General features: G+C 45.5%; 1 protein-coding gene across 2 annotated transcripts in view; it reads right to left on the reverse strand.

The window, feature by feature from the left end:
- Positions 1–1,487: 1,487 nt before the first annotated feature.
- The window catches only part of LOC147624663 (serine/threonine protein phosphatase 2A regulatory subunit B''beta-like), a 44,012-nt gene continuing 18,575 nt past the window's right edge, over positions 1,488–26,924 (reverse strand). The window contains exons 2-12 of one of the 2 annotated variants that reach the window (XM_086819685.1): positions 11,557–11,808; positions 11,365–11,470; positions 11,050–11,149; positions 10,733–10,838; positions 10,334–10,424; positions 4,947–5,088; positions 2,897–3,044; positions 2,602–2,711; positions 2,204–2,360; positions 1,903–2,028; positions 1,488–1,804 (exon numbers count right to left, since the gene is read on the reverse strand). In XM_086819685.1, the coding sequence (XP_086675811.1) occupies positions 1,661–1,804; positions 1,903–2,028; positions 2,204–2,360; positions 2,602–2,711; positions 2,897–3,044; positions 4,947–5,088; positions 10,334–10,424; positions 10,733–10,838; positions 11,050–11,149; positions 11,365–11,470; positions 11,557–11,808 (1,482 nt within the window). In that variant the 3' untranslated portion in view covers positions 1,488–1,660. Of the gene's footprint in view, positions 1,805–1,902; positions 2,029–2,203; positions 2,361–2,601; positions 2,712–2,896; positions 3,045–4,946; positions 5,089–10,333; positions 10,425–10,732; positions 10,842–11,049; positions 11,150–11,364; positions 11,471–11,556; positions 11,809–26,924 lie in introns of both variants that reach the window. The other variant, XM_086819684.1, reaches the window with a different exon arrangement.

A 26,924-nucleotide genomic window follows, 5' to 3' on the forward strand; every position in this document is an offset into this window, starting at 1 on the left:
TGTCTGCTGTTCTCCATGGCAATGTGGGCACCACAGTCGCATCACAGTGCTTTTGAAGACAGTCCTGCCACTCTCCAGCTCAAGAACGTAAGCCCTCACAGTTGGAAACCATGGGCCTCACCATGATGAAGTGTGAGATTTCTTCTACCCGCCCGAGGAAGAAAACGCCCACAAAACGCGACCAAACCAACCTAACCCCTGCAACGAATGGCAAAAATAATGAGAGTTCTTTCTGATAGAGGATCGACTATGGCAACTCCTCACTGTTACTGAGAGGGAACCCTTTCCCCAGAGGAGAGGAGGGCGACCCAAGCCCTTCTCCTCCAAGGAAACAATTCCCTCTTTCCCTTCTCGTCCATCAAGGTTGCAAGGAATTAAAGCTGACGGAGACGGGCAGAATCACATTCGTGTGCCAAATCAGTTGCAGCAAAAATACTTGGGATGATGATAACCCAATGAATCAATGCTTCTGCACCATCAACATAGCATTTCCACCATTCATCTGCTCCCCTCATTTCTCTCTAGCTTGCATGGGGGTTGTAGCACACCTCGTTGCCTCCATATCACAAGAGGCAATCTCTAGTGATAATCAAGAATATCTTAATGAGTTTTAGAGTACATAAAAAACATTCAGCAAGATTAACTTTATCTAGTATAGTGAGGATTGGAGAGGAAAACACGATAATAAAGATGGATTGCACGAATGAAAAACATGGTGTGCATGACCAAGTAATATAATCAATTGTATCTGGTATGTCCACAAAAATCATTGATTGTCCTCTGTAACTCCGCAAGCAGAAAGCAAAAACCTTTCTAGAAAGGCAGCCTAATATGCTTGCCACCAGGAGTGGCATGCTTCTCAATCATAAGCTCATGCATGTCACTTACTTGGCACTCACAGTTGGCTGACTGAGATTGTGAGTGCATGCAACATAAGTCTCTGTTGCCTTGGTGGGAAGGGCATTGGTACCTCACGGTTTACTAAAATTGTGATGATGCATTTATGCCCCCGTAACGTCATCGATCTCATTGCCTTTGCGTACTAGCAGATTCTACCCCTTGAGATGCTAGATGCAAGGAGTGGCCAAGGTAACACAAAGAAGCCAATGTCTTCAATTTGTTGCTTCTCCAAATGGGATTGCAATTCACAAATTTACACCTTTGCTAAAATTTACTCTTTTGCCAACAAAGAGCGTGAACACATGACCCAACTCTGTCAGACTTTAGACATAGCCAATCTCTATTACCATGTCCATGCATGCTACCTGAAAATCCTTACACTGCGTAATCAATCATCCTAGCATCAATCATGCATGCCACAATTCAATTACAGTATTCAATCACCAGTCAGAAGGGAAAAATAATCATATGGCCTCTCAAAGTGACAACCATTGAAAACGCTTTCTAAGAGGGGGGAAAATATCTATTTTTGTTTTAAAAAATTACAAGAAAAGCAGACAAACACCTCACAGAAGAAGAAAAGACACCATGCAGTATGATGTTTTTAATATACACCAGGACATAATTATTATTTAATGAAGAAACTACGCAGTTACAAAGAAATGAATCACTTCACACCAGAATGATCACATTAAGCATGCATGGCCCGCCCCGTACAAGGTGGGGAGAATGTGTGCCCACTTAAGAACACATTTTGGTCTCAAAACGGTGCTTCAAGGGGGGGTTCATCCCAGACTTCTGCACTGCCATTGGAGGCATCCTCACCGTTCTCCTCCATCGACAACCGTATATATTCATGGTGGGCGAACCGATCCCACTCAGTAAGACTTGGTTCCTCCCGCTCCTGCAGTTGTTAGAAACAGGTTTCATACATAAACTTGCTGCTGTTCATGTTCACACATTGACAAACATCAAATGACGAAGGGACAATATAGACTGTACCTGCCGGACAAGTATAGGGTCCCTTGTCTCAAAAGCCACAAATTTGTTGAGGTTGAAAAGGATATTGAAAAAATTGCCTGAGAGTTTGCATCTCTTCAAGTCTCGCAAGGTCAATACGCCTTCCTTCTGCAACAAATCATCCATAATAAGGATCACAAAACAGAACAAGAGCTTACTATGGCCACTTTATGTAGTGAATCACATCATGTACTACCACCCTTTTAATGCCATCGATATTCCATACAGTCATACCAAGATACTTCCAGGTTGGTGATTATCAATTCACAATTAGAGGGAGAACCTGTGGGCTAATCATGTCAATCATTTGGCAAACAATATCCTCAAACAAGACGGGTTCATGAGCCATGCACTCCATCCGATGCAGCTGCTCCTCATAAAAGTAGAGCATCTCCTTTCGGGTGATAATTCCATCAGAATCCAAGTCAATGCTTTTAAACCTGTAAACTGAGCCAGCTCTATCAATAAATCTCATAAAATCAACAGGAAATCGTAGCACCTTTGCAAGCTGGTCTGCTAGCATATAAATCATGAGAACCTTCTGACGCCAGAAGAGGAACCTCAGGATTCAAATACCCATACAAATGTCCTCTGTGCTGTTTTCTCACATTCTCAAGGGAACCCAAGTGACTTACAGAAAAATAAAAGGCTTTTGATATTTAAAGGAGACGGTCACTGTACCAATACTCGAGGCTTGGTTCTGATGTTTTATCTTCTTCGGATAGTATAAACCAGACAAAGTCCTCGTAACCCATCTTTCCTGGTACTTTGCTTGTAAACTTTTTAGGAGCCTGAAGAAAAATATCAGAGGGGTTTTTTAGCACATCCTCCCCGACAAAACACGCATGCACACATGCGAACATGAGGGCGCACAAGACCGTGTGTGCGCAGGAAGGGGAAGGAGGGAGGGGAAGTAGTAAAATAAAGGAAGAAATTCAGGTCTTCACGTGACATATAAGAAACTTGTCGGACATACCTGAGAGAAAATCCTGTCCACAATGCGGTAAGTCAGAGAATGGTTTCCATACCGCAGAAGATCATCTTTGTCTATCAGAAAATCATGATCGTTGTCAAGCTCCCAAAATTTGCAGTAGATCACATAGAAATGCTCGTAGGAAAAGTATCTGTTAATGCACCAGCTGAACTCAGAACTTCGAATGATGGCAGCTAGTATGCTTAAATCGATCAAATTACCAATACATGCATGCATGCTAGTAGTTAGCCACGAGCCACCTTCACCAACTGATATACAAAAAACTTACACGTTCACAAGCTTATTGAGTTCCCTTCTATGCACCCACAAGCCTTCAACCATGCAGAAGTCAAACTCTAAACCAAACCTCCTTCCCTCCAAAATGTGTAGTTGCCAAACTATCGGGAAAAGAGTATTCTCTCATGGCAGATCTCAAGCAAAGCAATTGAGAGAGAATTTACAAGGTATATACATCAGATAACCATTCATGGTTCTTCTCAAATCTTGTGATTCCAAGATTCCTAATCCCTTTAATTGAATCTTATAACAAAAGAGGAGAACAACTGGCTCTTTTATGATCAATAAAGATATTATGGACATTTGGCATCGACTCCAATCATAAGCCAGCAAACCAACCATATGATCCCAGTGTCCACTTTACTACTAAAAGCAGCCAACACACGCATCTCATACTACGTATGCCTCCACAGTCATGAGACTCCTCGCAGATGCTTCCCACACATGCATTTTCTATGAAGGTGACATTGCTCAAAGTCCTCAGTCATGCCCTTATACCCATTGCTAGCAGATTCTTAAGTACAACTATACATCCACTTCTCATGATCAATAGGCCTTTTTGGTCCAAACCCACTCTACAAGTCTTACACAATGCAACACCTCAAGATAAACGCTCTTGAGAGACTATAGTTCACTACCTACATTTGCTTCTCAACCAATACGTTGTATCTTGCTTTGGAGACTTGATACCATGGTACTGTTTATATTCTTGCCAAATTTGGATCTTCACAAATGTCATACAAGAGGTTGCATGAGTTTTGCTTTCCTCAAAACAGTAATTCAGGTGTTGCTTTGGAGACTTGATACCACGGTACTGTTTATCTTCTTGCCAAATTTGGATCTTCAAATGTCATACAAGAGGTAGCACGAGTTTTGCTTTCCTCAAAGCAGCAATTCAGGTGTTGCAATATACCCGAAGTAACTGTTTCATTTGTTTTTATTTTATTTTTTTGGTGTTTGGAACAAATGAGCTAAAGAAACAAGATAGCTTTGTGAATGTCAATGTTACCAAGACAGAGAGGACTATTTGTGCTGTCTTTACATTGCATTTTCAACTATGCAAGCAAGGGCACACGTGGGCATGTTCTTAAACACAAAAGTCAGGTCAAAAATGAAAGTATTTGAGCATTCTAGCCTCTAGGATGTGCTTGCACTGTTGACTTTCTATAAGTAATGTAAAAGCCCCCTTCAATGTTCCCAAGAGAGAGAGGACTACTTGTGCTGTCTTTACATTGCATTTTCAACTATGCAAGCAAGGGGACACGTGGGCATGTTCTTAAAGACAAAAATCAGGTCAAAAAATGAAGAGTATTTGAGCATTCTAGCCTCTAGGATGTGCTTGCACTGTTGACTTTCTATAAGTAATGTAAAAGTCCCCTTCAGGAAAACCAAAACATCTCTGAGAGAAGCTTGACCTTTCACACAAGATTGTTGCATGATCTCTCTGACAACAGGAAGAAGAAAGGTGGACCGTTGGCATCCACCGAAATTTTCACATAAGTTAGCATGTGAAAAAGGACGTTTGCAGCCCACCAGCTCTATATAGAACCTCACACATCTGCACACAAATATGGATATCCATCGATAATACCGATAGGCACAAAGCCATATAATGCTTGTACAGTGGCTATCAACAACCGTAGTAGCAGCATGTGTTAAAATCATCAGCATCCACACAGTTTGCATAGAGCAAGGACCACATCCAAAACAAATCATTTTACAATAAAAGTGAGCTATCCAATGGGTAGTAACTCACCTCAACACTTTGTTGATATCATCCTCTGCCTCTACTTGTTGCAATGCAGCAATTAGATTGCTGCGTTTAAGTTCCCTAAGCTGTAAGCAACCATTTCCTGATCTATTTACATGGTAGAAAATTCTGTAGATGACAGTTTCAGCTGCTCAACAACCAGGAAAAAGAGAGCATTAGTCTCTCTCTCTCTCTCTCTCTCTCTCTCTCTCTCTCTCTCTCCACATGTATTTTCATATGTACTCACATGCTCACCATAGTGCACGCCATGCTCATGCTGATAATGATGACGATGACAAGATAGACATACAACTAGTATATTTTTTTATATGAGTTTTTGTTAGTCTTTTCCATGGCCCAGTACTGCATGGAACTCTTGTACCACTTTTGGTGTCATAGACCCTTTGGGTCTTTTGAAGACGTTTAATATGAAAACCATCACCTACATCCAGCATGTATACACTCTTTGATAGGGATCACCTTCTGAAGCTAGCACTAGAGTCATCTGAGCAGTTACATCAGGAGAAGGAGAGGGAGAGGGAGAGGGAGCAGGAGCAGGTTAGGTTGGCTGGACTGCCCTTCACCTCATCAGCATATCATTAAACTCACCAAGGTTAAGTCTTACAAGTTAATAAAGTAACTTATAAGTTGATAACCCCCTAAGTATAGCTTGTATTGGAGAAAGCTAGATTCGCATCCTCACCCCGCCTTGTCTACCTCCCTCTCCACAGCCTCATCCCCCTTCCTTGCCTCTCTGCCACCTTACTCCCCGTCATCTCCTCCAACCTCCCCTCCCCCAACATCAAGAGAGTGCGGCCTGTCCTCCTGCAGCTCCAGACCCTCTTGCGAACCCAATATCAATCTTGGTAGACCCAGTGGAGATCCTCGTTTGCTCCTCCCCAACCTCATCTCTCCTCCCTAACTCCAAGGGTGCCCCTTCCCATCTCTTGGGTCACCCAATGGATTACTCCTTTTTTGTTGCCTCCCCTTCAACACCACTTCACTCGAGGAGGTGGTGGCGCCTCTCCGGGTTTGTGTGGTCCCACCCAACACACCCACACTATTGGAGCTGATGTGTTCTCTTTCCCTCGAAATTTCAAGATTGACAAGATTTGGTCCACAGCACTAATCGAGCTCGTGACCCCCAGGAGAACCTAGGGATTCACACTGTGTCTTCTTTCACGTCAGCTTTGCGACTGAGAGAGGGTGCTTCACGTACCTTCACAACTTCCCCATGGTGCGTAACATGACCACTATGTGGAAGCGTGATTAATTATGATTAATACTAAGCTACCAAGATTAATGTTAATCACATGATGCAAAGAAGTAGCGAGAGAGAGAGAGAGAGAGAGAGAGAGAGAGAGAGAGAAAGAAAGATATATTAAGCGTCTACTAAAGACCCAATGGGCCCATGAGACCAAAGTGGTACAATAATGTCCATGGCATATCTCATCATGGAATGGAAAATAAAACAGAATGAAAACATAAATATAGCTATCTCACTGGGGTGATACAAAACTGTCCATGGAAACTCGTCATGGAAAACTAAGAACATAAAAACATACGAGCAACATCAGCTCCGAGTAGATGGTATACCACTCTCCAAAATGTCAAGCATGGGGTTGACGAGTATGGCCGAGAGGTCTCCCTCAGCTATGTCACGTGGAAAGGTAGCTCGATGGCAGTGGAGCATGTCCTGGATCTGGAGCTGATGAGGTGATCGTGGCCGAGGGAGGGGGGGGGGTCGAGGGCGTTGGGCACACTGGAGTGCAGAAGCTTGGTCCGAGGTAACTCCTCTCGAGCAAGGTAGGTCCAAAGCAGCTCGTGGAGGGTCCACAAGATCCACTATGTCGGTTTCCTCCACCTCCTGGGTCCGGAAGAAACTGGTGATGGTTGGTTGCTGAGGGAGGGGGCGGGGTGGCTAGGGGCTATGTCTCAAGAAGGTGTCCCTGTGTCTGCAGAGCTCAAGCAGGAAGAGGCCCAGGCAACGCTGGTCCTGGAAGTCAATGATCCTGGAGAGTGGACCAAATCCCTTACGAAATAGACAGTGAAACCTCCCGCACATCTCATAGTATACTAGGCAGCGGCATATGTAATGCTCCTCCGTCTCAACCTCTGTGTGGCATAGTTGGCGGATCCTCTCCTCTGGGTGTCCGTACGAGCTTCCCAGCTCTGAAGATGCGCTCAGCTCTACCTACCTCCACTCTGAGGCGGTGGGAAGAAACCCGTATCTGGTCAATCGCAATCCGCATGGCATGGGACATGTGAACACTCAAGTAGCCCGGCTGCTGGATGAATCCATCCTCAATGAGTGAGGAAGTGGTCTCTGTAAAAGTGCATCTTCGTGGGGAGCTCCGGGGGTGTGGTCCATGTGCAATGTGTGTAGAGGCTAAGAAGATCTGACCGGATAACCCGGTTGGTATCCTCATGAGACAGCCGGAAAAAAGGGAAGTCCAAACTGTACTGAAGGGGGGGTTGGCGGTCCATGCATAGCCCGTATACTGAGAACCAAGTGGAAACCAGTGCATACCATACTCCAGAGTGCCCCTCAAGTGCTACATGTCTGGAGGACTCCAGGGCAAGCCTCGGGTACCTGTGGGGATCCATGTGACTGATGCGATGAAGGTACGTGACTATCTCGAAGAGTGCCTCGACTACCATCCGGGTAGCAACAAACTCTGCCTAGATAATCTGGGGTGGGACTGATGGTTTGTTACGGATCATATGGGAGAACATCATGACCTGGGGCCTCTCAACTCGCCTGCCAATCCTCATCGGATAAATCTAGCCCCTAGAAAGCTGCTCCATACATCAAGGCTGGTGTGACGAGGGTGTCAAAAAGCCAGCCCTTCGTCCTGGGCTCCTGGAAATGTGCCTGGAAGCACTGCCGCTCAAGTAAGCTCAAGGCTGCATATCCCTGCGTCACTCTGGCATGTGCTGCGGGAAGCATGGTAAAGCGTGGGCCACTGAGATGAAAGTGACACCAAGGTAGACATAGGATGAGACAATCTCCACAGGATCCCCTCTATATGTGAAGCTCAATCTAGATGTGATGGGGCGGGAGGTATTAAAGACCATTACCTTGGTTTTACCAAGGTTAACAGAGAGGTCCCGCTGAGTGCAAAAGTCATGTAAGGCATCTGAAGCCCTCAGCTGAGTCTGAGAGGAGGACGGGGATCAATATGCCTGCCCAGCCCTACCTAATCCATCAATGAAGCTCGAGATCTCGTCAATGTAGAAGCCGAAAAGAGTGGGTGATAGAGGGCAGCCCTGTTTCACCCCAATGGTGCTGGAAATCTCCTGTGATGTACCTCCTGGGGCTCTCACTCGTCCAATGACGGACTCATAGAGGGCGATGATGCTCCAAACCATGTCTGATGGGATTCCGATCTCCTGTAGACAGTGTAAGAGGTGGGCTCGGGGTTTAGTATCAAAAGCTTTGCGGAAATCCACAAAGCAGCAGTAAATCCTCTGGTGTCGTGCTTTGCCCTCCTCGATGATGGCACGGAGGGTGAAGATGTGGTTAAGGGTAGAGTAGCTCCTCCAAAAGCCAGCCTGTCCCGAGGCTCTGCATCCCTGGCTCTCTGCAAATGAACTGAGCTCCGCCTCTTCCATAGTGCTTGGCCAATGTGTGGCCAATCATGATCGTCCTGTAGTTATTAAGATCAAGTGGATCTCCGGCTTTGAGGATGGGGGTGATGGTGTTGGTGGACCAAGAGGGTGGAAATCCTTCACAAAGGGCTCTATTGAACATGTAGGCTAGTAGGGACGCTAGGGTATCATGGGCATGCGAGATGTACTCGGCAGTGAGGATCTTGGGCTCGCCCATTGCGTAGTCTATGAATGGCCTTGAGGACCATGCCCTTTGTGAAGAACGTGGAGGTGGTGGGGCGGGGGTCTGGTGGTAGGGGTAGGGGTGGCTGATAGGGGATATGATAGAGGGAGCATGCATAGGAGTGCCATGTGTCTGGGCAGGTGATAGGTGTGGGAGGGCGATGTTCTCGGACTTTCCTCCATGCCTCTTTTGCAGTTCGGCCCTAAGAAAAGTCGGTGTACTCATCCTCTTTCCGAGCATAGAACTCCCGTTTCTTGCGTGAGGTGAGCCGTTGAGAAATCCGTTGCGTTTGGCGCTTCGTGATTTGCCCAATCCGTACCTCATGCTTAAGACGGGAGCGTGTGGCCCGACATTCGTCATCATACCAACAGTTTTGGGGCATGGAACCGCAAGGTGGCTTGGCGGTAGACCATCGTGTGCATATGAAAGACGCTGCGGCAGATGTGTGGAGTATGGTGGTGAGTTGTGTTGTGAGGGTGGATAGGGGGGAGAGAGAGAGAGAGAGAGAAAGACTCTTTACCTAGCCCACTCCTACTGAATACTGAATGAGTAAGTATTTACAATGAATGGCAAAGATCTAAATCAGCTCTCAGCCCTGAATGATGTGAAGGAATTGATGTTATGCATAACCTAATGCTTATTTCCCTCCTCTATGTTTATGGAAAACTCCGACATGGAGGTGTGCTCTACTTGTCCAGGTGTTGCAGATGCATGCCCTTAGCCTTGGCTCTCTTGCCTTTAGTATTGGCTCTGCAACCTCTGAATGCTCATGAATGACCCTTGACTTGTGTTTATATAGAGATTTGGCTTGGCTCTGCAATCTCTGTCTCTGAATGCTCATGAATGACCCTTGACCTGCGTTTATATAGAGATTTGGATAGCAAGTCGTATTCAAGTCGGCCAGCCCTTCTCAAGCCATAAGACATCATCAGAAATGCCATAACTTGTATTCATATTGTGCCCAAAATATGTCCAAACCTTTGGTGCATGTCCTAGGCACCTCCACGCGCCTATTGGGCTACCAAATCTGCCCCAAACCGTCCCAATTCTGTCTCTCAATCTACCCTTTAGGCAGCTACGAATGCCTACATGGCAACCAATTACAATGTGCATGTGACATCCCCTCCTAAACTTGGAGCACTCAAGCAAACCATGCACCTTTGCCCCTTTTTAGACTTGGTCTATCCGTAAGCTCATCTCCCAACTCTTTAGCTCCTTTACCACTGCTGCCTCCATGCTCTCACTCACCCAGAGTGACTCCAAAGATTTTTGACTCCACTGCTTGAAAGGAGAACAACCTCATCCCCCCCCCCAACTCTGCTCTTGGCAAGCCTACTCGAACACTCCTCTCTGTAGCCAACCGGTGGAGTGAGAACATTAATCTTGAAAGCTCAATCTTCAGATAGCTGCTGTGCCAAAAAATGGCCCAGACCCACGAGTATTTTAAAAGCGCTTTGGTTTGCAACACAATAGTTCAAGTCAAAAGGCTTCTTGAAGGTTCAAGAATTTATGACAATCATCAGAAACCTCTCAAGCAATATGCAACATGACACATTACCATATCTTTCTTGGAATTCTGGAGTGTCTTGTAGAAATTCTAGGCCACGATGAGTTGCAAGCAGCTCCCTTAAAACCGGTCGAAAATCATCCTGTAAAAGAAATAAAAAGAAAAGCTATTTGTGAATACATATAGAATGCATACGAACGTTACATAGATACATACATCCATATGCATGTGTAGATATGTGTAATGTACACATACATATTTATGTACATATATATAACATAAATATGTATTAGATATTTTAAATTATATGTACACACATATACATAGATACATACATGTGTGTGTGTGTGTGTGTGTGTGCGCGCGCGCGCGTGCGCACATGTACATGCATGTGTGTTTGAAGAAGGCATCCACAAAAAGCTGTTACACATAAAGAACAAGGAAAATCACTTGTGTCAAATATGATTTCTCAGGTTGTTTCAGCACTGCAAAAATCCTTGTTGCCATATCTGCCGATATCATATTGTCTCGCATCCAATAATCAACAAATGCATTCCTGCTAATCAAAAAATTCAGTTTCAAAACCGATACAGCTTTTGAATCAAGTGTACATGTCACATGAGACTACGAAGTGCATTTTAAATCATAGAACTGAAGTACTACTATGATTTTCAGCTAAGATTTCCAAAACCACAGAAACATGAGAAACCCATGATGTAAAAGGAAAGCAAGACCACAACCATATAATCCATCTTTAAGGGACCCACCTTGTGACCATGCCTGTGTTGTTGACATCGATTTTCTTGAACAAAGAAGTTGAAAAAAAAGATGGTAGTTTGCAGATTTCCTTTGTGATTGGTACAAATGCTGCACACAACACGGGCGATTAGCAGAGCATGAAATCAAAGATAGCTTATAATTATACATACATGCATGCATGTATATACATGCGCACACACGCACACACACATACATAATATAACATACATGCACACAAATAAAACTTCTTATTACACATACATACTTACATACATATACAAAAATACATGCATACACGTTTAAACTTAAAGGACAACCATTACCAGGAAGTGGCAGACCATCTGGATGGCCAGAAAAGAGTTGGTCAATTTTATATAGACACTGTTCAGAAATTTCTTTCCGAGCAGGCGGGCCATTTGGAAAGTAAAACTGCACGCCATAGAAGAAACTAAGTACAGCCACAGAAAAATAAGATTTGTTTTTCTTTTTAGTTCAAAGTTTCAAGCAAGTATTACCTGTGGTATAATCTCTCTAACTGGTTCACTAGCCTTCTTTAGAGGCGATCCTAAGGCACTAAGCCCGGACCCAGCACGGCGCATTGGTGATTTTGGAGACAAAGGTGAGCCTGATGTACTCCTGGGGGAAAGAGGGGGTGTACTGCCAGATGAAAACATGGAGGGCAAAATTGAACCAGACAATGTTGCGCTTCCATTCCCAGGTATAGATAGCGCCACCCCAGCTTTAGCATCTTCAAGCAATGACAAAACCTGCATATCAATTTCATATGTAAGAGCCATATATATGAGTCTCCTTTGAGCAGAGAAAAAAGTGTGGCACATGGAATGCAGCAGAACCTTTTTGCTAGTGTCATACACGGTCTTTTGGAAATCACCTTAAATATGTGCCTTGAGCCTCAGAGCTTGAGGACTACACACACTGAGACTAGATAACCTTATAGGTTTGTAAAAGTTACATAATTTTCTAAGCTGTAAGTCATTACCCACCTAAGAAGGTGCACGCAAATGCATTTGGTAACCTTTGATGTAAACGATGTGTCCTGCACATGCAACATTGGCACAGCCCACCTTTGACTCACCATCCTCAACAAAAAAAGATGGTACTTAAACAATATGTGTGCACCACAATCAGATTCCCATTCCTACAATAATTGATGCCACCTTGACTTAATTGGACAGCTCGACCAGTGGATATCATCAAATACACGAGGAACCAAGGGGTGTTCAATCCCACTTTATAAGGGCTCGCTGCCTTGTGTTAGTAACTTAGGATCTTTTCCTATGTATAGGCCTTTAATCCCATAATCTTCGACTTCAACCCCCAAAACAGCAGACTACAATCACCCAATCCCACCCGGAGGAGTTGCAAAGCAGGTCAACATCCCTCATTGGCAGATTTCATCAAATCTGGTGCTGGAACTGTAGGAGTGTAAGAGACACTTGTCCCAATCAACATAACTTCGTAATTTTCAGCCACAGCCTTCTATACTTTTATCCCCATATCAATAAATCAAAGACACGGGAAAAGACGGCACGGGATGTGGCCTGGCGGGCGCCGCCGGTGCGCACAGGCGCCCGGGGGGGGGGGGGGGGGGGGGTCACCATTTGGTCCATCTCCATTTTTGGAGCCACTTCTATGGGATTGTCACTCCATAGAGCGGCCAAATTTGTGCCATGTTCACATGGGGCCAGGCCAGTGTTCCATGTGAAAGGGCCAGTTTTATGGTGTCACATGGACGGGAGCCAGATCAGTGCCACCCGTGTGTGACCAGTGCAGCGTCACATGGACGGGAACCAGCTTCGTGTCACCCGTGTGTGATTTGCTTTGTGCTGTATGGACGGGAGCCTGTTGGTGCCACCCGTGTATGGCCAAGATGGTGTCTTACCTATGGGACTGTCACTCCATAGGAAGACCAGGACATATTTATTTTTATCTGTCGCGCCAGTTTTGTGCCCGACAGGAACCTCTTGTACAAGTTTCAATGAAAGGGAGATTTCGTCCATTATTTGTGCACATGCATTTATGCCTGCATACATAAATTTGTTTTTGCATGACTTATTTGCGTGTGCCTACCTGTTATGACGTGCCAGTACACCGGACGAGGACGCCCCCAGTGTACCGTGGAGTGCTGTTTGCTGACTTAGTGATGTGGCGTGTGAACAGGTGGTAAGTATTTTTCGTTTTGGCCTTTTTAAATGGTAAAATCCATAAACTAGAGTGAACCTTAATAGGAGCATCATTGCTCTCTATGAGTTCGTCACCAAGGAGTGAGAGCCTAAGGAGGTACATCGCAAGAGTTTTCTTGCACTATTGGTGGCAAACAAGGCTGTCCTCTATCACCCACTCTTTTTGGCCTCCTCTACATTGATGAGATCTCGAGCTTCGCTGACAGATTACGTGGGGCTGGTTCCACACTGGCAAGCATACTAATCCCCCTACTACTCTATGCAGATGACATCGTCCTACTTTCAGATTCAACGGAGGGGCTTCAGAGAGATTTGGATGCCTTACAGGATTTTTGCATTGAGCGAGACCTCACTATTAACCTTGGTAAAACCAAGGTAATGGTCTTCAATACCTCTCGCCCCTTCACATCCAGATTGAGCTTCACATATAGAGGGGATCCTGTGGAGGTTGTGTCATCCTAAGTCTACCTTGGTGTTACTTTCAATGGCCCACACTTCACCACGGTTCCCACAGCACATGCCAAAGTGACACGAGGATACGCAACCTTGAGCTTACTCGAGCAGCAGTGCTTCCAAGCACATTTCTGGGAGCCCAAGACGAAGGATTGGCTCTTTGACACCCTCATCACACCAGGCTCAATGTATGGAGCAACTTTTTGGGGGCCAGATTTAGGCTATGATGATCGGCAACGGGTTGAGAGAGACCCGCATCATGATGTTCTCCCGTATGATCAGCAGCAAACGATTAGTCCCACACGAGACTATCCAGCCCTGATGGTAGTGGATGCACTCTTCCAAACAGTCACATACCTCCAATGTATCAGTGACATGGATCCCCATAGGTACCGGAGGCTTGCCCTAGAGTCTTTGAGACAGCTAGCACACAAGGGTTGAGTATGGTACGCCCTAGTTTCTACTTGGTACTACATAGGATACGCGCTCCACATGGACCGCCTCTCTTAGTGAGGCGCTAACAAATCTGTTGCACTTGGCGCTTTGTGATGTGCCCAATGCGTACCTCACGCTTAAGACGAGTGCGCTTTGTGATGTGCCCAATGCGTACCTCATGCTTAAGACGAGTATGTGGCTCACCATTCGTGATCATACAAACACTTCTGGGGCATACAACCGCACGATGGCTTGGCAGTAAATCGCCACGTGCATATGAAAGAAGTGGTGGCAGATGTATGGAGAATATTGGTGACTTGTGATGTGAGGGCGGGTAGGGGGACATCCACATTCTGGAGGTGGTGTTAGATGTGGTCGGAGTAAACAAGGTCAAGCTTGTGATCAATGAAACCGGCCTTTGGTAGAAACCAAGGTGTGGTAGACTAGCAATCACCAAACATAGTTGTAGTCCAGCAAATAAGACGGACAAAAGAGAGCTAGAGTGCTCCTACACAAAAAGAACGACACCTGTTGGCCCCAAAGCCTGGCGCCCCTTTCGGTATTTCTTTATTCAAATTCAATGGAAGAGTTTAACTGAATACATCATGCCACTCATGGCTTACACATATGCATGTCCAATCTGCCAATCCTTTGGTCCTCTTCGCATAGAGGTTTCACACAACCCTGTCCCCAAAACACCACATGGTTATTCACCTCTGATCAGCCAAAATACTACATCCACGAGGCCTTAAATACGCATCTAACTAGCCCATGCACATAGTCAAAAACACAGCCATACATCAGTTCGTAGACTCTTCCAAAAACATGCTAAAGATACTCCTGTTTCTGCCCTCTTAGGTTGCAAATCCCTCCTCTCACAAGAGCCCAAGAGTGTAGCACTCCCAAACAACCTACTAGCCGGAAGAAAGAGGAGTTTGAACCCGTGTGTGTCTTACACCACCCACAAGCCTGTAAAAAGAGATAGAGAAAGAGAAAACAGTAGTCGACTGCCCCTGTTCAGTGGTGTGTCTCTAAGTCTCCTGCAATATCCCCTCCGCCCTTCACAAAAGAGTGAGAGAGAGAGTCTTGCCTGACTGTTTGCAAGGGAGAGAGAGAGAGAGAGAGAGAGAGAGAGAGAGAGAGAGAGAGAAAGAAAGATTTTATTAACGTCTTCCAAAAGACCGAACTCGGCCTATGAGACAAATCGGAGTACCTATATGGGGTATCCTCTGTCATCCCAACAAAATGAAAAAGTATTGAACAAAAAAAAGCTGAATCTGGGTGTGCAGGGGATGGAGCTCTACTACTAGGAGAATGCAAAGCTATATGCATGGAGTATACAATCATGATATGCAACCTAGCTAGCTCCATCCTATACCATACTGGGCAACTCTATACACGAGAGACATGGATATCGCCTACACAGCCTCTTCCACCAAAGATGCTATACTACAGAGATCACTTCATGAGTATCACTGATGATGGATTTATAGAGAGGCCTAGATACATGGAGGGCTTTTTACCACACGGCTCCCGAGTGGCTATTGGTCAGCTTAGAGTTTCATCACACCGATTGGAGATTGAGACTGGCAGAGCAGCACGGATCCCCCGAGAGGAGAGGGTATGCAGATTGTGCAGAGAGGAGGTGGAGAGTGAGGAGCATTATGTATGCAGATGCATAGCATATACAGCCATCAGAGAGAGATATCCCATTTTATTCAGAGAGCCACATTCCCTACGCCAGATCTTTGAGGCAGCAGACCAGCGCATACTCGGGAGATTCATTCTAGACATACAGCGCCACAGAGAGACATTATTACAGGCTCGGACGGCTCCAGAGGGGGGGGGGGACAGACACAGATTACTACATTTTTTCAGAGATCCATCCCCCTCCCAACCCCTACACGGCAGGGAATTACTCTCCAGAGAGCAGAGACACTTAGAGCCCGCAGGAGACAGAGGACACCTGGCTTTCGGACACCACGCCTATACCAGAGAGAGATGACAGAGATCAGAGCTCAGTTTCACAAAGAGGGTGCGGAGCGACTGGCTCGCTTCAGAGCACACCCAGGCATGTTCTTCAGGGAGCTGTGGACACCCCCTTCACTGATGTATACCATTTTATACCCCCATAGATCCTGTCTCAATACTCTGTTCCTCTCACTATGAGAGAGACGGATATGTGGTGCATCCCTGTCATACTGGAATGGTGGTAGATGATCCATGTCTAGGCCATGCTGTGAGAACCAATGTGTGACTTGTGCATACCATGATCCTCTGTCTCCTGCCTTAGCCAGCTGTCTAGATGCCTCAAAAGCTCTGTATGACAATCTGTCCTGTGGCATCTCTCTGAATCTGTCTAGCAGGCATATAGTCTAAAATATGGCCTCTACCATCATAGGAGGCACAGCAAACTCTGCTCGGATAATGTCATGAGGTACTGACGGTTTGTTGCGTATCATGCGTGCCATCATGAGGGCCTGTGGTCTCTCTATCTGTGTCCACCAATGGGTAGCAAGGCCTGGCGCCCATACCGCTGCTCCATACATCAATGCGGGTGTGACTAATGTGTCAAATAGCCACCCCTTCGTCCGGGGCTCCTGAAAATGCGCCTGGTGGCACTGTCTCTCTAGCATAGCCAATGCTGCATATCCCCGTGTCAATCTAGCTCTGGCTGCTGAACCCATGGTGAAGCGTGTGGCTGCTGCTGCAGAGAAGGTAACCCCTAGGTACACGTATGACGTCACCACCTCCACCTGGCATCCTGCGAGGGTGAATGTCAGCTGACTCCTGCCCTGTCTCGATGTATGAAAGACCATAAACTTGGTTTTCCCAAGGTTCACAGTAAGACCCCTCTGTGTGCAGAAATCATCAAGTGCATGTAGATGCTGTTGTAGACCACCTGGAGACTCAGAAACTAATACAATATCATCAGCATAGAGCATAATATGTACTGAGGTACCTGCAAATCAACTCCATCTCCGCCTCCCCGTGTAATGAAGTCAGCCACCTCATCAATGTATAACCCAAATAGCGTGGGGGAAAGTGGTCATCCTTGCTTCACACCAATGGTGCTAGCAATAGTCTCTCGGACATACCTCCTCGACATCTGACTCGCCCAAAAACCTACTTATATAATGCATAGATGCCCCATGTCATATCTGCTGGTATGCCAAGAGACTGCAGGCGCTGAAAGAGCCTCTCTTGTGGTACTGTGTCAAATGCCTTGCGGAAATCCACAAAGCAGCAATAGAGCTTTCTCTTCCTCACTCTGGCCTGATCAATCATACATCTCAAAGTGAATACATGGTCAGTGGTAGAGAGAGCTCTCCTGAAGCCTGCCTGCCCTGATGAGCGTAAACCTGCTCGCTCAGCATATAAGCTAAGCTCTTGCTCTAGCACTGCACCATAGAGTTTGGCCAACACGTGGCGAACCATAACCGTCCTGTAGTTGCTCGGATCGAGCATATCCCCTGTTTTGTGAATCGGCACAATGGTGTGCATCGTCCACTCCGAAGGCAAACCCTCTGCTAGTGCCCTGTTAAACAGGTGTGCAAGAAAAGGAGCTAAAGAATCTACTGCATATATGAGATGCTCACCCTGCATGCCCATATGGTCGGCGGCCCGTCCATGCTGTAGGCGGCGGATAGCTTCCTGTACCATCGAGTGGGTAAAGAAGCTAGCTGTGGTAGGTCGAGGCTCCTGTGGTGGCTGTTGTGGGGCATGGTATAGGCCCTCTGCATATGTGTGCCATGTCTATGAGTCTGCAATAGGTGTCGGGGTCCGGGGCTCTCTGAAGTGCCGCCATGAGACAGGGCTATCTCTACTCATGAAGAAATGAAAGATCTCTAGCTCCTGTATCTTTGCCCGATTGATTGTACCTCTTGCGCCCTACTGTTTGCACTTGCGCAACCTGCTAATAGTCTGTTAGAAGTCATCTCCTGTCTATTTTTATACACCAGGGCCTTTGTTGTGGGTGTGCCTGCCCTGTATAGGTGTTTTATCATTTTTCCTCACTCCTTGTATTTTTTCCCCATTTTTTCATGGTGTGGATGGATGCCACATGTTGGCAAGAGCACCTGGTACTGGCCGACTGCACCTCATGTGCTCCTCGTGGCTGGCCGACTGCTTATGATGCAGTCGTGGAGGTGCTGATGCTGGCCGACCTGTTTTACACAGTCGTGGAGATATTCTCTGCTGGCCGACTGCTTTATGCAATCAGGGAGAGCCCTCTAGCGCTGGCCGACTGCATCCATGGGGCATATAAATAGGCCCCATGCTCCTCACCATTTGATCATTCAGTTTTGTACGGGATCTTGTGTATAGAGAAGAGTTTACACGCCTATCTCTCAGTGTCTCTTGTGCTGTCTATTTTCTGCACTCTACTTGCTCTTGTGGACCCAAGTTTGGTTATCATTTCCGCTGCATATTTTGACATGGTATCAGAGCCTTAGGCTCTTGATAGATCTTGGGAGTTTTCTGAGCAAGAGGGGGATAGTTAAGTTGCTGATTGGTGGACTGTTTTGGACTGTTCGGGAAGAGAAATTGCAAGAGTAAGGCGGGCTCAGGTGCTGGACAGCCACTTGTAGGTTTAGAGTTTTTTTCCCCACCCACCCACCCTTTTTCAGTTTAATCCCCGCGATGGCAGATTTGTTAGAGATGGCTGAGAAGCACGTGAAGATCCCAACACTCCCCACGTTCCCGGTGAACCGTTAGTTGGACGGGAACAACTATAGCATATGGAACGTTATGATGGAATCTGTTCTGGAGTCTTACGACCTCGCTGATTTCGTCGTTGTTGGTTTGCTTTCAGCACTCTCTCTCCCAGGTCCTCAGGTTTGTGATGAGTGGCAGTCTGGTAATGGCCACTTAAGTGTGGATATGCTGCAGGTGCAGGCTTTCCGGGACCAGATGGTGGATAGCTTGCCAGTAGATGGCAGCAGTTGGCAGGAACTCTCCAATACTGATGTTGGTAGTTCTTGTGTTCGTCAGTCAGAGGAAACTGAACAGGTAACTTATGCTCTGATGTCTCGTAGTATTCGGGACAAAGAGCCTCCTATAGATGAGGATGTTCTTTCCACGGGGACCTTTCGGAAAGCCAGGCAGGTGGCAGTTAATTACTTGCAGAAGAAGGTGCATACTCCAGGCTTTGTGGTTCCGGATTCAGAAGGGGTGGTTGACAGGTTTCCGAAGGCCTTGCGTGGTCTTCAACAGGTTTCCAGGACTTGTTTTTTGCACCGTAACAGGTGTTGATCCTTGTGAGCAGTGTGCTGCCTCTTTGACTCAGAAGCAGAATGGTTCATTGATCTGGTTGCTGGACACCAGATTGGACGGGAGCTTCCTGTTGAGGCAGTTGAGCTCATGGTTGCGGATGACTCTTTGGGAGGCAGGATTGCGTTTCCTGTGGTTTCTGCAGCATGCGAAGGATCATGGACTCTTGTACACAGGAGGGGGATTGTTGGATGGAGTCCGACTCCACGGTTGGAGTGACTCAGTTTGGGGAGGAGATCCGGACACGAGGAGATCTACTTCAAGCACAGGAGTAGTTTTACGGAGCAGTAAGAGGCAGTCATCTTTTGCCTTATCGAGGACAGAGGTAGAGTACCGGGCTGCTTGTGATGCTGCTTGTGAGGTGGTGAGGAGCATTGCAGGTTTGGGCTTCCACTGGAGGAACCCATGGTCATCCAGAGGCACTTTGTTCGTGAACAAATCGTTGTTGATGACATCTTGCTAGAGTTCTGTTCGACAGGGGACAATACGATGGACCTCTTCACGAAGTCACTATCTCAGGATTTGCTCAGGCGGCACCCCAGCTCCCTGTGGTTGGTTTCACAGCCAGGAGCTGAGAGGGGGTGTTAGAAGTCATCTCCTGTCTATTTTTACACAACAGGGCCTTTGTTGTGGGTGTGCCCGCCCTATATAGGTGTTTTATCATTTTTCCTCACTCCTTGTATTTTTTCCCCATTTTTTCATGGTGTGGATGGATGCCACATGTTGGCAGGAGCACCTGGTACTGGCCGACTGCACCTCATGTGCTCCTGGTGGCTGGCCGACTGCCTATGATGCAGTCGTGGAGGTGCTGATGCTGGCCGACCTGTTTTACACAGTCGTGGAGATATTCTCTGCTAGCCGACTGCTTTATGCAGTTGTGGAGAGCCCTCTAGCGCTGGCCGACTGCATCCATGGGGCATATAAATAGACCCCATGCTCCTCACCATTTGATCAATCAGTTTTGTACGGGATCTTGTGTATAGAGAAGAGTTTACATGCCTATCTCTCAGTGTCTCTTGTGCTGTCTATTTTCTGCACTCTTCTTGCTCTTGTGGACCCAAGTTTGGTTATCATTTCCGCTACATATTTTGACATAGTCCTGCCGACAGTATGCAGAAGAGAGAGAAAGGAAAGTACAGTCCCTTCTGCGCTTCCTGCAACCACCTGCAAACCTACGCGCCTCCTATAGTCCTATCCGCCTGCAGCCCAACTTGGTAAGCATGTCCCGATTGTGACTTAATTACCCTTAATTACTCTTAACCATTGAAAGGACACCAGTGAAGGGTCACACCTTGTCACATGGGTCATCATCAAAGGACACGTCTCTTCAAAGGGACACATCTATTGATTAAAGGACACACCTCTACGTCCAAAAGACATAACTATTCATTCAAGAGTCACACCCTTTCATCAGGGATGTGCCTCTTCATTTGTACCTTTTCGGGCCCTATTTAACAAGGCCTTGTGTCTCAATGCAAACAACTCAGCTTTCCACTCTCTAATTATCTTTAGTTCTTGTATTCAATTTTAATTGTCTTAATAGACTCGGAAGTCCTCACAGTGGTATCAGAGCAAACAAGATCCAACCTGTAGAATGCCCACATCCAAAAAAAACCCTAACCCTAACCTTAAAAAACCAGCCGACGATAGCCCGACCAGCGCACAAAATTAAAAAAAAAAACGAACGGCCAGCCTGACCAGCGCATTTTTTAAAAAAAAAAAGAAACCCGGCCAAGAAAACAAGAGCACCAAAAAAAAAAACCAACCTGGCGTGCCCGTTTTCGTAACGACCAGCCGACTTTGCATTCTGTTTGCTCCAATGTGGTTCATGGTCATTTTCCTCCTCGGCACACACTACTTCCGTACTTGTTGATCATCATGGCCTCTGCAATTCTCAATGGCAATATTCTCCACACAGTTCTCAGGTGTGATCTTTCCTTGTGCCTATAAACATTAATATGTGGCATCTTTATACTTCAGAAACCCGCCACTTCATTATTTTTCGGGCACAACATATATCCGGGGCCAATATCACTTGTTACGCGCTGAAAACACCAACTCGTATTTGTTGGACACACTTCATCATCTTTTAGTAAATTTTCCTACGGTGGTGGCTTATGGCCGAGGGACCATACGAGTTCAGCTATATTCAGGACACACCCTCTCCCGTACCTGTAACCTCTCCTACTCCAGTGCTAGCTCCTGCTCCTCCAGCCTATTTCTGAATCCAAGCTGCCACACCCACATCCCGTGACCGGGAATTTGACGTGTGGATTTTCAAGATACATACCTCGCCCCGAGACCTGCATCATTACAGTTTCCTTTTGGAGCGGCACCCTTATCTTGGCCTCGCCATTCCGGAGGCATCTCTCGTCTACCACGAGATTGATACTTACCCTGAGCAGGCTCCTTTGGAATTCAGTGTTCGACCTTCCACACCCACATATATTCCTCAGACACCCACTCCTTCGCCACCAGCTGCCAGTCCCAGTCCCAGTCCCAATCCTAGCCCCTTACTCTCTCCTCCTGATCGACCACACTACACCAGGTGGTCTATTCCTACTCCTCCATTGACAACCTCGCCTCAACCTTCCTCCATGGCACCCACTCGCTCTTTTGGTGATGGTTCTCACTAGGGCACAACAACGCCAGCAAGAGCTTCAGCAAAGTAATCAAGTTGCATCCCTTACCATGGTGGATGAACCAATCATTAAAGACGAACCTGCTCTCACCCAATGGCAGCAAGAGATGCAGAACCAAATGGCAACTATGCAAAGTCAACTCCAAAAGACTTTGGAGCCTCTTACGTCACAGATGTAGCAGATGCAGTCCCGACACTCTCAACCTGCGAGTTCAACGGCTTTGATCGACGTACCAGTTCCAGACACCGACATTGTACCCCCAGAGGTAGAAGCCGATGACTTTTAAGTAATTTATTGCTTGTTACAAGCATCTGAAACTAAGAAGCTGTACATAAAACCTCCTAAACCCTTTTTCGACCAACGCAATAAGCGTACACTTGATCGATGGCTGTACAAGCTCCGCTTGTACTTCGATTCCATGGACCTCACAGATGCACGAAAGATTACCTTCGTCGTGTCTTTATTAAAAGACAATGCATTTTTATGGTGGCAACGATGACTGTCTGATGGGAAGACCGTCAACACGTGGGACAAATTCGAGCGTGTCATCCGTAAGCAGTTTGTACCTACCAATGCCGATTTTCAACCACGATCTCGCTTACGCCATTTGACCCAAACTGGATCATTGGCCTCTTATATCTCACAATTTACCAGCTTGGTACTAGAGATTTCCACATTGTCCCCAGAAGACAAGCTACACGCTTTTGTCGAGGGACTTACTCCCACGTTGCGCACCGATCTTCACAAATATGACCCAGTCGACCTTGCAGCTGCTATTCGCTATGCTGAATGCATAGCCGACATCCCAGCCACACAACGGGGATCTTCGTCACAAGGTCGCCCAGGCTCTTCTACTTTCGACAACGACAAAAAATTTGTTCATAATGGTTCTAAATCCTTTGGCGGTTCTCAACCTCGCCCCAGTTCTCAGCAGTAGCAGTCCTTCCAAAAGCCTCGACAACGAGAGGGGTCCTTTTCTAACCGACCATGGCGCCAACAATCTTATCAACCACGAGGATCAAACCGTGGCCGTGACTCTGGACGCGACCATTCACGAAACCCAAAGCAGTCTACTGCTACTACCGATCAACAGAAGACAGGTCTCTGCACCATTTGTTCCAAAAACCACCGATGGTTTAAATGTCCTAAACAATCCAATAATCGGCAGAACTTCAATGTCGAACCTTCCACCTCCGAAGACAAGTCTCAGGTCCAGTCTACAAAAACTTCCAAAAGCAAGCGTGTTATGGTTATATCCCAGTATGCGCAAGCTTGCATTATTACTCCTGCCTCTCCAATTCCAGCCTCCGTGTCTACTCACGTATTGACACTAATTGGCTCTATTTTTGGCTGTCCCATCACCATCCTAATTGACAGCAGATGTTCTCACAATTTTGTGGCCACAGCTATGGTGCAACGCTTGAAGATACGCACCACTCGCAGTACCCACACTTACGAGATTGAGTTGGCAGATGGATCGGGTTTTAATTGCAATACGACGGCTCCTCGACTTTCCTTTCGCATTCACCAATACCGTGATAAGATGGATTTTGAGGTTATGCCTTTGTCTCGATATGATATGATCTTGGGTCCACAATGGCTATATCAGTATGATCCTATCATCAGTTTCCGCAGCCACACTTTACAGTTTGTCAAAGATGGTATGGACATCGATCTCCAAGGTGTTCGCGATCAACCCTGTACACCAACCTTGTCTGCATTACAGGCAAAGCGGTGGGTTCGTAAGGCCCATTGCTCTTCAACACTCCTAATGGTTTTCTTTGCTACGGAGACAGTACCTGACCAGAATTCCAAAGTGGCATATTTGGCTCAACCCTTCTTTGCCCCGCATTTGGATTTGTTTCCTGCAGCACTACCTCTAGTTTTGCCTCCTCGACATCCTGTGGATCATCCGATTGATTTACTTCCTAGCAATTCGCCACCAACTCGTGCTCCGTATCAGGTCTCTTTTGCTGAATCCCAAGAAATTCAACGCCAATTAACAGAACTCTTGGACAAGGGTCATATTTGTCCTAGTCAGAGTCTTTTTGGTGCACCAATTTTATTCGCGAAAAAGAAAGATAAGTCAATGCGACTTTGCATTGATTATCGTGCCCTCAACAAACTGACCATCAAAAATAAATATCCTCTTCCTCGGATTGATGAATTATTTGATCAATTGCTTCATGCCAAAGTATTTTCCAAGATTGATCTCAAGTCCGGATATCATCAGATCCGTATTCGTAAAGGAGATGAGCACAAGACTACCTTCCACACGAAGTATGGACATTATGAGTATTTGGTCATGCCTTTCGGGTTAACCAATGCCCCGGCAACTTTTATGAATCTCATGAATGACATCTTTTGACCATTTCTGGACAAGTTCGTGATTATTTATCTGGATGATATTCTGGTATTTAGTGCTTCAATCGATGAGCACAAAAAGCATCTACATGTAGTTTTTCAAGTTTTACGAGATAATGCACTTTTTATCAACCCAGAAAAGAGTGAATTTTTCAAGGCATCACTAGAGTACCTCGGGCACATTATTTCAGTTGAAGGCATTTCTGTTGATCCTAAGAAGATACAAGTTATTCAGGATTGGCCGACACCACAAAATATCCATAATGTCATATCGTTCTTGGGTCTTGCCAATTTTTATCACACGAAGGTCGTTAAGTTTTCAAAAATTGCAACACCTTTGACAGAGGTTTTGAAATCAACACCTGCTTTCTGATGGACAGATGATGCTTCTCATGCCTTTGATAAGCTAAAGGTGGCATTGACAACAACTCCGGTGATGGCAATCACAGACCCCAATCTTCCTTTTGAAGTTATGACACATGCTTTTGATCTTGCAATTGGCGCAGTTCTCATCATGGTCACCATGAAACTCGTTTCGGTGGCTTTGAAAGTCGTTTCACGTTTCAATGTTGAAACGTTTCATGTGGACATTGAAACCATATCGTTTCATGTGGGAAAAAAGGTTGTGATTTTGTGTGCTTTTTAGCTTTTATAATTCTTTCTCTTTCCTTCTTTTATCCTATTTGTTCTTTTCTCTTCTCTTTTGTGTCTTCTTTGTTTACTAATGATAAATATGCTAATATCATCTTATAACTATTGGCCACTATCTTCACATTTTATGTATATGATTATTTCAGTCCAACGTTTCATTGTCCACCTACCTGGTGTTGAAACGTTTTGTTTTGAAATAAATCGTTTCAGCATCGTTTCGTTTCGATAGTGAAACGTTTCGCGGTGACCTTGGTTCTCATGCAACAAGGCCGAGCCATCACCTTTGACAGTCATAAGCATTCAGCAATTCAAAAACATTATCCAGTGTATGATAAGGAATTCTTGGCAATTGTTCATGCTTATCAAGCTTGGAAACATTATCTTTTGGGAGTAGATTCTGTTGTGAAGACAGATCATCGTTCTTTAAAGTATATTTTCACCCAACCAGTTATGAATGCACGACGAGGCAGATGGATGGAGTATTTGGCAAACTTCCATATGACTACTCAATATGTTCCTGGCCTTTCTAATATGGTTGCCGATACTCTTAGCCGAATGCCTCAAGCCTTAGCAATGGCAATTTCTAGAGTTCAAATCGACATTCCAGCAGCTTTTATCGATCATTATGCAGTCGATCCAGATTTTGCAAATGCTTTTCGAGTGATTACGACTCCACACTCTAGTCGTTCTAATTTGAAGATTTATGCAGCTTATTCTCTTGTCCATGGCTTATTATATTATCAGAATTGCATTTGTGTCCCTCATAACACAAGTATGCATAAACTCTTGGTAAAGGAACATCATGAGGTTTCTTATGCAGCTCATCCTGGTATCAACAAGACATATCGGTTGCTAACAGCTTCTTATTATTGGCCTCAAATGAAGCAAGATGTTATAAAGTTTGTTACAGCATGTTTTTCTTGTCAACAAATGAAAGCCAATAGACAAGCTCCAGCTGGTCCTCTACAACCACTTCCAGTACCAAATGAACGTTGGGAAAGTATCAGTATGGATTTCATTACATCTTTACCTCGTTCTTCGAAAGGTAATACACAAATAATGGTGGTGGTCGACAGATTGTCCAAGATGGCACATTTTACACCATGCAAGAAGACAGCTCAAGCTCCGGATATTGCTTCATTATTTCTTCAATACGTTTTCAAGATACATGGGTTGCCAAAGTCCATTATTTCAGATCGAGATCCTAAGTTTACAGGACATTTTGGACTTCACTTTTTAAGTCACTTGGCACAAATTTATTGTTCAGTTCAGCCTATCATCCACAGACACATGGCCAAACTGAAAGAGTTAATCAAATTCTTAAAGAGATGCTTCGACCTTATATTCAGTCTCGCTTAGTAGCTTGGGAAGATTATCTACCATTGATGGAATTTGCTTATAATAATTATCATCACACAGCAATAGGAATGAGTCCTTTTCAAGCCACTTATGGTCATACACCAGTTGTACCATCAAACTTTGTTCTTCAACACAAGGTGGCATTAGCAAATCAGTTAGTTCAAGAAATGCAAGATGTTCTTCTTCAAGTTCGAGATCAGATGATTCGAGTTCAAGAACAATATCAACAAGCATCTAACCGACGTCGCCGACATGATGAATTCAAAGAAGGTGACAGGGTTCTTTTGTTCGTGGCTCCTAATCAATATAAAACAGTGAAATCACTTTTTCCAAAATTGTGATCACGTTACTATGGTCTCGGATTATTAAGAAGAATTCTCCTTTGAGTTATAAGTTGGAGTTACCACTTTCATGGGGAAAGATTCATCCGACTTTTCACATATCATGGATCAAGAAGTTTGTACAAGGAGATTCTCCCATTCTAGATATTTCAGATTATGTTCT

This window comes from Cibotium barometz, chromosome 25 (assembly GCF_041138505.1).
Source record: "Cibotium barometz isolate CiBa-2024 chromosome 25, ASM4113850v1, whole genome shotgun sequence".
Taxonomy (NCBI): domain Eukaryota; kingdom Viridiplantae; phylum Streptophyta; class Polypodiopsida; order Cyatheales; family Cibotiaceae; genus Cibotium; species Cibotium barometz.